Source organism: Epinephelus moara, chromosome 6 (genome assembly GCF_006386435.1).
Source record: "Epinephelus moara isolate mb chromosome 6, YSFRI_EMoa_1.0, whole genome shotgun sequence".
Taxonomy (NCBI): Eukaryota; Metazoa; Chordata; class Actinopteri; order Perciformes; family Serranidae; genus Epinephelus; species Epinephelus moara.
In genome coordinates, this window is record NC_065511.1 from 4,428,710 (window position 1) to 4,438,965 (window position 10,256).

The window sequence follows — 10,256 nt, forward strand, 5'->3', positions numbered from 1 at the left end:
AATTCCAATATGGCCGCCATATAGACATCTGCGCAAATGCAAACATTGATTTCCTGAATCCTTATACAATAACCTTTCCAAAAATGTATAGTTTTGCAAATCCCCAAAAAAATCCCACAAAATTATATAGTGAACCTGACTATACCTGCTTGGCCTTGAAGTTATTTTAATTTACTTCCTTCCACTGACAACATGGAAGTCCCCAAACGGCCTCAAATTAAGTGAGGATAGAACAGAGGTCACAGGGAGAGCAAAGGTCCTGTCAGCTCTGAGGGTGTTTCAAGACTTGCAGCAGTCTGTGGCACCTTCAACCTCTCATATACAGTGATTGGTGAAAATGAATGAATCTCTTTGAGTGACTTTTGTTAGTGTCCGATATATACCAGGATATTCTCCCAATATCTAGCAGGCTAAACATGTGGAACTGACTTGAACTGTTGCTCTTACCTCACCGTTGGTGTGCCGTGATTCTGCACTCAGTCTGTTCTATACCACATTATGAAACCATATTCTCTAATTAAAAGACCATGCTCTTCATTAGATGAATGTATATAATACTGATGCTGTTTTTCTTTGGAAGACAGTTTCAAGCACAAGCACAAAGCAGTGTTTGGTGCGTTAATTAGTGAAATGCCTAGGGGTTGTCTGTAAGAAATGAGGATCACATTTTCCAGTGACAACTATAAACCCCCTTAAAGCTCCTATAAAGGCACCATACTTGTGCAGCGCTGTGCCCAACTTCAGGAAATTACAGGACAACATTCAGAAAAGACTAAAATGGTCTTTATTCTTTCCTTCTTTCTTTCAGAGGCAGCAAAAGCTGCAGAGAGAGCGTCTGATGAACGATTTCTCTGCAGCACTTAACAACTTCCAGGTGGTGCAGCGGAGGGCAGCTGAGAAAGAGAAGGAGTCAGTGGCCAGAGCTCGAGCTGGATCCAGAGTCATGGTGACTGCTAGGCTTTACACTGGACTTCACGACCAATAGCATTTCTCCGAAACACACCATGATTGATTGAATTACTTCTTATACATTGGCATACATATCAGAAAAGTGATGTGAGCTGATATTGATTAAACTTCTTTGTTACTGTCTACAGGGAGATGGAGGCAATGTGAATGAACAGCTGGTCACATTTGAAAAGTAAGTTTCTTCAGCTTCTTTAAACACGTGACTTTCATTCTATTCTCTACTCACCATTTGTTCTGTATGACGTTTGATGTGAAAAAGTACAGCAAGGCCAAACTGTGTTTCCTTCTGTGTATCTAAATGTATGTCACATCACACCATGACATTCCAGCAAATCAATACATTGGCACTTCCAATACAGTGGAAACCGTATACTGAGCATGGTTAACCCCTTCTCTGGATCAAAAAGCTGGGACAGAATCATTTTGATATAAATGCTGTTTAAATAATTTGCGAATAGTAATCAAGTAGTCAGTGTACAGTAGTCATGTTGGGTCTTTTCATACATTCCACTACTTCTACTTTTTATTTTTATTTTTATTTTACTGCCCATTATACTTTGCCTCTCACTAACCTGTCTGCTTCCAGCTGGCTACCTGAGGCTGCTGCTGGATGTATATTGAAGTCATGATGAAAAAAGAAAGTAATTTCTCTCAATGTAAAACAAAGTATGCTCGAAACTCATAGCTCATGGATAGAGACTGAAAAGAAGACTGAAAAGGAATGCATTAGGGGAAAGCACCTGTGATTGAAGCTGGCCCTCATCTCGTGGATTGATAATGCGGTCACGTAATGCCTCTGTGATAAAACAGCTGTGCTATATTTTGAAACAGTCAGTATAATTTTGTAAATAGCGAAGCTGTCCTTTTTATTTATTTACATGTGTCATTTAGAATTTAATCTGCATGAGAAATAAAGAAAAAATAAAAGATCTTTGGTTTGCAGATAGTTTAATTACTGTTTTTTCTGGTTCAGTATCACCAAAAAAATTCCAGCTGCAATACAGTAACCTGGGATTTAAAGCGAATGCCAGCCAGGGCCTCAAAGTTTGGGGGCCATGGCCCCTTCCCTCTTCAAACTTGACCTTCATTGTGATCTCACCTACACTCCTGTTAAGTTTTGTAACTGCATCTTGCACAGTTATAGTATTGACAAAAATCAGTCCACAGACAGACAGACAGACAGACAGACAGACATATAGATATAGATAACATGCCAAAGTACTCAACACAGCTTCTGTGGTAGTTCCTGTTACAGTTGGTTCGTATGGTATCCTACGAATTAGCAAATCAGCCCATGGTTCTGAACATGTGTCTCCAGTGGAAAGTCCCACATGAAAGTCCCGGTTTTTGTGGGCCTCCTTACAAGCATTCTGTCAGCACACTTCTGTCTTTGCATTGGTCACGTGATCGCAGCTTTTCAAAATACATGGGATATGTACAAATTTGGGTGCATTGCTTTTTGTGAGAAAACAGTTATTGAGAACAGCCTGGATTATGCCATAATGACACCAAGCTGCAACCCTGAGGCTGAAAGAAGAAGCCAACGCAGAAGTGCCAAAAACATGTTTACAGCCCAGTACAAAAAAAAAAAGGTTTTATGCTGACTGTTCAGGGATGAATTTTTATATAAATCATCTGTTAACATTTTATTATGGCGCAGGGTTACACATAATTAAGGATGGACCACTTTGAGTGGCAGGCTGTCTGCAGATAGTGTCCTCAGCTTCTTAGTCAGATCTAGCTCCTCCACAGTGCCTCCCTCTTACCCAAATATGGTCACTTTTGGCTCCAAAAAATCAAGATGGTTACAATTGTATTGCCTACCTCGAGGCTTCAAAACAGGAGCCCACAAACCAGTGGGTGACGTCTTTGTAGCCACATCCATTATTTTTACAGTCTATGGATGACACACACACACAAACACAGACTCATGAGGTAAAAAAAAAAATCCAGCCGTCATGAGGCAGAACAGGGACATGTTTAGAGCCAGGCTATTTTTACTGACAAAATAATATGAATTATGAGCTCATATACAGTCATTGAACAATTGTGTGGCAAACATAGCTATCCACTCCCCTCACTTATACCAGGGGACCTGGCAGTCACATACATACACTGTATGTTACACTGTAGGCTTTTAGAATTTCTTGATTTTCTTTTTCCTTTCTGGGCCTTTTTGAATGCTTCTTTGAGCTGTATATTACGGTAAAATAAAATTGGACGTGTATGACTATGCAGGGAAGATGAGTGGGGTCAGAGCCAGACTCAGACTGGGGAGCCCAGCGTTACAGAGGAGGACCTGGAAATCATCAAGGAGAGAGAGACTAACATCAAGCAGCTCGAGGTACCAAGTGTCACCCACAGGAGCAGGAACTCTGCCATACTGTCCCATGTAGTTGTGTTCACCAGTTAACCTCCTCCTCATGTCCTCTCAAGGCCAACATTATGGATGTGAACCAGATCTTCAAGGACCTGGCTGTGATGATCCATGATCAGGGAGAGATGATTGGTAAGTCAAAGGAAACTCAGGTTAGCATTGAGTTATTGAGTACATCTGATTTTACCTGAAAGCTCCTCCTGTGATCTGATTAACAGACAGCATTGAGGCCAACGTGGAGAGTGCTGAGGTCCATGTAGACAGAGGGGCCGTCCAGCTGCAGAAGGCCGCTTATTACCAGGTAAGATAGAGGGGCTGGATACATACAGTAGTGAGTGAGGCATTTGCAAAGCCAGCTAAAGATACAAGTAATATGAACATAAATAATGCACGATGTTTTCAAGTAAGGGTAAGTCCGCTGATATTCTACATTACATAGCATTGTAAGGTGAGAAACACCTCAACCTCATCACACTAATGCTGGTAGTCTTGGGACTCTTACCTGTTTGAAGGAAGAGGACCGCACACAGATTTGTTCATTTCATCAATCTCTTTTTCCATTTCCACAGTACTCTGCGCATCCCAATACCCAATACAACCACACTGTTTAGTATGCCAGGAAAAGTTTTAGTATGCCCATCTCCCAATATATAGTATGTCAAATACAATGTGCCAGAAAATACCAGGATGTCCTGCTGCATCCACTCACATTTTGCAGTATGCAAGTGGCAAACTTAGGGACAGAAGCATGAAGTCAATACAGAAGTGCCAAAATGTGCAGCTACTTGAGTTTGGCTGTATTTGAGCACCATTAAGAGACAGGTGGTGCTTCTCAAAGTCAAGAGGTACATCCCAAATCTCTTATTTGTCATTTCCTCACTCCTTGATCCTTGCTTTAACCAGAAGTCATTCTGGTGCGCCATTTGTAACACAGTTCCAAAGCTCTTATTTGTGCTCAGAGGAGTGATGAGCGAGGACACACGAGAGCAACCTTCACAGAAGTCTTGTATCAGCCAACACGCCCCTGTATTGTATAGATTGGATGCTGCAGCTGATCTGATACGACTCATCATATCGGAGTTTCATATCAGAGTGATATGACAGATAAGAGATTAAACTCAAGTGTATCACTGCCAAGTTTTATGTATATATATTTTTTCTGATTCATCATCTAGTTTAAAATATCATCTGCGTAGACTGTAGGTCTGAGCAACAAAAAACAGACAACTTTCTTCATTTATTAGAAAGATTTTTCTTTACCCCATTAACCTTTATTATGGAGACAGTAAAAGTCAGAGAGAGTCTGACTGTCTGTCAGTAAGAAACACTTTCACATCACTGATTGTTATTTTCATTCAGCTACACGTGATCAATTTAAATTTTTTTAATGAAACATTTAGCCAAACCATTTCCAGTGTTCAAAAGACACCATGATCATAGTCTGGGTTACTAAATAACAATTTCACAATTAGTATATTGGTAAATACAGATGCAAGTAATAAATAAATAATATAAAGGCATTCTACACTTCTAGATGGGACACAGTACATACATATTATAAATACAGAATGCAGGTTATTCGTGTGCAGGGCCTCTTCAGTGTTGCACACCTATTTAACTTTTCCTGTAGCGGAACATTTTCAAGAACACAGTCTGCGTCTCCTCAGCCGAGGCATTGAGGAAAAAGCATTGTAATAAGCGAGGTGGCGGTCTGGATCTGTTGCTTTTGAAATTTTAAGCTCTTTGTACATTAATTTAACACACTATCACCACATGGACTTAGTGAAGAGCTAGACTTGACATGTTTCCTTCAAAGTTTATTTTATTTGTTATTATTTAGTTATGATATAATGTGTTTGAAGTTACAGTATATTAGAATTTGATTTTTGGTTTGTTCTCTTGGCTGGACTGATGTGCTTTAGTTTAACCACAAGATGGTGCCACAACATATGAAGCAGACAGGTGGCAGTGCAGGGGATACAGATGATGACCTGATCACCAATCATACAACGCTCTTACAAGATGCCTGTTATGTCTGAAAATGTTTGGAAATTTATTGGATAAAATCAGGGCAGCTGATGTTTTTTTTGTTTTTTTGGTTTTTTTTTAGATGAGAGATTGATGAAATGTGTTTGTGTGTATGGTCCTCCTTTTTCAGCACTCCATGAAAAACCCAAACCAACAATGATTTGATACTGCTTACAAGTACTATGTATCTGTCAAGCCTCATATTTCCTCCTCTGTGCTTAATAGCTCCATTAAAAACACATCAGTGAGCCACACTGTTACACTGGGTGACATGGTACTTCATTACCGTGAACACAAACACTGTAGTTCATTTTGATTTAATCCCACATGCACCGTCTTGCTGCCCCAAACAACAACTAATATGCATTAATCTGATGCTGTTGTCGTGTTTGAGTTATGTTTGACAAAAAAACACAGAGCAGCAATTTAAGAAAATTAGTGAGCTTTTTCAAAAATAAAACCAGTGTTTCCCACAGAATTCCGATGTGTGTGTGGTGGTAGCTCATGTCTCTGCCCCAGCAACAGCTGTGGTTGCTCTGGGTTGTCCATCCCATCCTTGTGAACATGATATCTCAGTAGCATCGCAAGGGATTTTATTTAAATTTGGCGTAAATGTCCGCTTGGACTTAACAATGAACTGATTTCGTTTGTACAGTCATAAGTCTCATTCTTGTCAACACGATATCTTGAAAATGCTGTGAGCACAATATCTCAAGAACACACTGAGGGAATTTCTTCAAATTTGGCACAAATGTTCACTTGGCCTCAACAAAGATCTGATTGGATTTCAGTGGTTAAAGGTCAAGGTCAGTGTGACCTTGTATCTGTCTCATTCTCGTGGACACGATATCACAATATCTATCTATTCCGAAGAATAAAAGATTAGAACTTTGTGGTTGAAGGTCAAGTTCAGTGACATAATAACTCACTGGTTGGTCACTTGGTCATAACTCAAAAATGAATTCGCTAGTTATGACAAAACTTCAGTTTCAAGTCAAGTCAAGTCAACTTTATTTGTCAGTATCACATATGCACTGGACATACTGACAATTGAAATTACGTTACTCTCAGACCTGTATTGCAGCGATGTACACATAAATCTAGAACTAAAAATAAAGAAAATATATACAATATAATTCCAAAATATACAATATAGATCTAACTAAGCTATACAGAAAAAAACGAAGTCCGGAGAGAACTACAAATTTAAATAATAGAAAAAAATAAAGATAAAATGCAAAGAATGCAGAGACATGAGGCACGCAACTGATAAGAGTCTATGGTGTGACAATAGTGCAAAAAGAAATGTAACAGTAGTGCAGAGACAGAAGTACCTTACTCATTCTGGCTAAAGTGGTGGTGTGCTTACAGTGTTCTGAGAATTGAGGGGGGGTCTTGTGTATTGGGGGGTCAGGAGCTTGTGTGTGCGGTGGGCAACAGGAGGAGGGGCAGAGCAGGGAGGGAGTTGAGTGTCCTGATAGCTTGGTGTATGAAGCTGTCCCTCAGTCTGCTGGTCCTGGCCCGGAAGCTCTGTAGTCTCCTCCCCGATGGCAGCAGGCTGAAGAGGGTGTGTGACGGGTGAGTGGAGTCACCAGCGATTCAGAGGGCTTTGCAGGTGAGGCGGGTGATGTAAATGTCTTGGAGGGTGGGAGAGAGGTACTGATGATCTTTTCAGCTGTTCTCACGATGCGCTGGAGGGTCTAGCGGCCGGATGCTGTGCAGGCGCCGTACCAAACCGTGATGCAGCTGGTCAAGACGCTCTCGATGGTGGCTCTGTAGAATGTGGACATGATCTCATCATCGACTCTGATGAGACCCACCACAGTCGTGTCGTCTGCAAACTTAACAAGGAGGTTAGAGCTGTGCAACAGTGTGCAGTCATGGGTCAGCAGCGTGAAAAGGAGGGGGCTCAGCACACATCCTTGAGGGGCCCCTGTGCTCAGAGTGATGGTGCTGGATGTGTTCTTGCCAACCTGGACTGCCTGTGGTCTCCCGGTCAGGGACTCCAGCAGCCAGTTGCACAGCGAGGTGTTCAGCCCCAGCCGGTCCAGTTTGAGAATGAGCTGTTGGGTGATGATTGTGTTGAGATGTTGCATGACTAGCCGTTCGAATTACTTCATGAGGATGGGGGTGAGTGCAACCGGACAGTAGTCAATGGATGAGGGGAGCAGCTGTATGTGAGTGAAAGCAAACTTTAAGACTCAGTGCAATGAACAGTTACGTTTCACTTTCACTGCTGCTGGTTTGGTGCAGTGCAATGAGCGAATAGTATATATCGCAACAGCGCTCCTAATGAACAGTGCAGCTCAAAAAATAGAAAATCAAAATGTGGCAGCAGATGTTTTAATCGTGGTGGGCTGCCACAAACAAATGTGTGGGAAACCCTGAAAACTAAATAATTGTGATCAGTTTTATAAGATTTCTGCCTTCAATAAAAATGTTGGTGTTACAGCTGAGAACCACAGACAGTAGGGAATCACAAAGTAATAAGAGACAGACAAACACATTTTTGGTTTGGAGCTTTTGATGTGATTTGTTGACAGTTACAAAAATATAAAATAACATCAGGATTCATGTGGTATACTAAGATAATAAGCAGGCCTATACAGAATCTGCACCCGCAGAACTCTGCAAGATTTTAGGAATATACAGTAGATGTGGTGAGAAGAAATGTCAAAAATAAGATTTACTGGTAATAGATTGTTAATAGATTGTCAAATAAATGTTTACTCTCTCTGCTCCATATTGAACCTTCTATTTTAATGGCCATGTGTCCCACATTTTGTTGATTGACTTTTCTAACAAATGTTTACATTTTTTCTTGAAGTATTCGCGATTAAATAAAATGTCATATTCAAAGTTTCTACTAAAATCTACAAAGTAGTTATCTCAGCCTGCTTGAGCTTAATGACTTTAGTTGTTCTTTTATCTCAGACATGTTAAGATGTTAACTTGACATGTTTCAGCAGAAACTTACGCCTTCCTCAGAAGTGTCACTTGGTGGTGGTTGTCTTTATCAGCTGATCTGTCAATCAGCCGATATTAGGGAGGCCGACGTGATGTCTGAGATAAAAGAACTAAAGTCATTATCAGAAACTAAAGACATAATGAACACCATTGAACTGCTTGAGCTTATTTTAGGTTTAAATGTATTTTGTGAGTTGTTGTTTTTCTTTTTTTTTTAGAAACAATTGTTATCATAAATGAATATTGTCTATTACATTACGAGCAATTTTTTTTTTTTTAATTAAAATGATGCACTGTCTTCAGTCGGAGTGAAGCTGCTGCTGTTGTCATGTAAAACACTGATGCAGTTCAAATCTGACATGATACTTTGTTGTGTTCAGAGGAAGTCCCGTAAGAGGATGTGCATGCTGGCCATGGTGCTGTCACTGGTGCTGATCATCCTCATCATCATCATCTGGCAGGCCATCAAATAAGAGGAGAAGCACACCTACAGATGACTTCCAGTGTGTGTGTGTGTGTGTGTGTGTGTTTGAGAGAGAGAGCTGTATGTGTGCATTAGTCTGACAAAGGAACCCTACTGTACATTCCAACACAAATTGACTAAATGTTCCTGCTTCTTCTAACGTCATTCAGTCAGTGTGTGTGTGACTGAATGTGGATGTATTTATTTGGGGTAAATGTGTGGGAACAAGAGTGGGTGTTTAAAGTGTTGGGTTTTTTAAAGGCTAATCTGCCAATATGTTGTGATGTTATCTGGGACATTAAAACTCCACTGAAAGCATGTGTGACTATTGCTACTAATAACACAAACTCATGAATGTCGGATGATGGCCTACACATGCACAGAATATTTATCTCAAGGGGGAAGAATGCTCTAGTTTTCTATGTGTGTGCGTGTATGTGTGCACGCCTGCGTGAGTGAGAGGGCTGTATGTGTGTATTAGTGTGAGTATGATGTGAACCTTAATTCCAGCACAAATTATCCTCCTTCTTCCTCCTTTATTCAGTCTCTGTGTGTGACTGAGTGTGGATGTATTTATTTGGGTGGGAACAAAAGAAAGAGTACAATGTTTTCCAGTGTAACCATTACCACTACTGTAGGATTATGTCCTATCAAATGCAATCGTGCACATCATTATATACAGCAATTACCCCCTGTCTGAGTGTCTTAGAAAATTTTGAAAGAAAAATGGACTGTTAGCAGCTGGAACAATGTGTATCGTCGCTGAACTGTCTACTTCACTGGATGTGCCCATCTTGAAGAGAATTTAATACAGTTCCACCTGATGAAGTGCTGCAGGTGTCGTGTCTTATTTTGTCCACCAGAGGGGAGCAGAGCATTTTGAGAGTTAGCAGGATGTGTTCAACAGAGACAACCAATCGACCTGATGTTACAGTTTTTCTCAATGGCTTTGGTGCATTTCTCACATCAGTATTAACATTTGCACAAGAGTTAGTGCATTTCTCAAAACAATTAGTGCAAACTGCAAAACCTAGTTGATAACCTGCAAAACTGTGTCACTTGCTCAAAACGGATAGTTCATTCCTCAAAAGCAAGTATTCATGTCAATGAAAGTGTCAGTGTCATCAAAATGAAAAGTCCTGATATTATTGTTTATGAACAAGAGAGTGAAATGGCTTTGTCATGTTTTCATTATGACACTTTACTCTGTAAGTGTTTTCCAATGCAAAAAAGTCAGATCTTGGTGACACTGCCTTAAAATACTCAAGACAGCACTATTTGCACAGCCATTTGAAAAATACAGTTAAGTTATATATTACTGTATTTAGTGAGGTAACAAAGTATACAAGACACTGAATATGTATGTTTCACATTTTTACTACAATTCTAATTTGTTCACAGCATTGTGCAAAAGAAAAATACACAATTATTACTTACGTATGACAGTCATAC

At 40.2% G+C, this 10,256-nt stretch overlaps 1 protein-coding gene across 1 annotated transcript in view; it reads left to right on the plus strand.

Annotated features, from left to right (window-relative positions):
* stx12l (syntaxin 12, like) overlaps window positions 1–9,636 on the plus strand; it is a 23,833-nt gene extending 14,197 nt beyond the window's left edge. Inside the window, exons 5-10 of the mRNA XM_050045862.1 lie at window positions 809–946; window positions 1,098–1,141; window positions 3,208–3,313; window positions 3,406–3,478; window positions 3,565–3,647; window positions 8,722–9,636. Of these exons, the coding sequence (XP_049901819.1) occupies window positions 809–946; window positions 1,098–1,141; window positions 3,208–3,313; window positions 3,406–3,478; window positions 3,565–3,647; window positions 8,722–8,814 (537 nt within the window). The 3' untranslated portion in view covers window positions 8,815–9,636. The remainder of the gene's footprint in view (window positions 1–808; window positions 947–1,097; window positions 1,142–3,207; window positions 3,314–3,405; window positions 3,479–3,564; window positions 3,648–8,721) is intronic.
* Window positions 9,637–10,256: the final 620 nt, after the last annotated feature.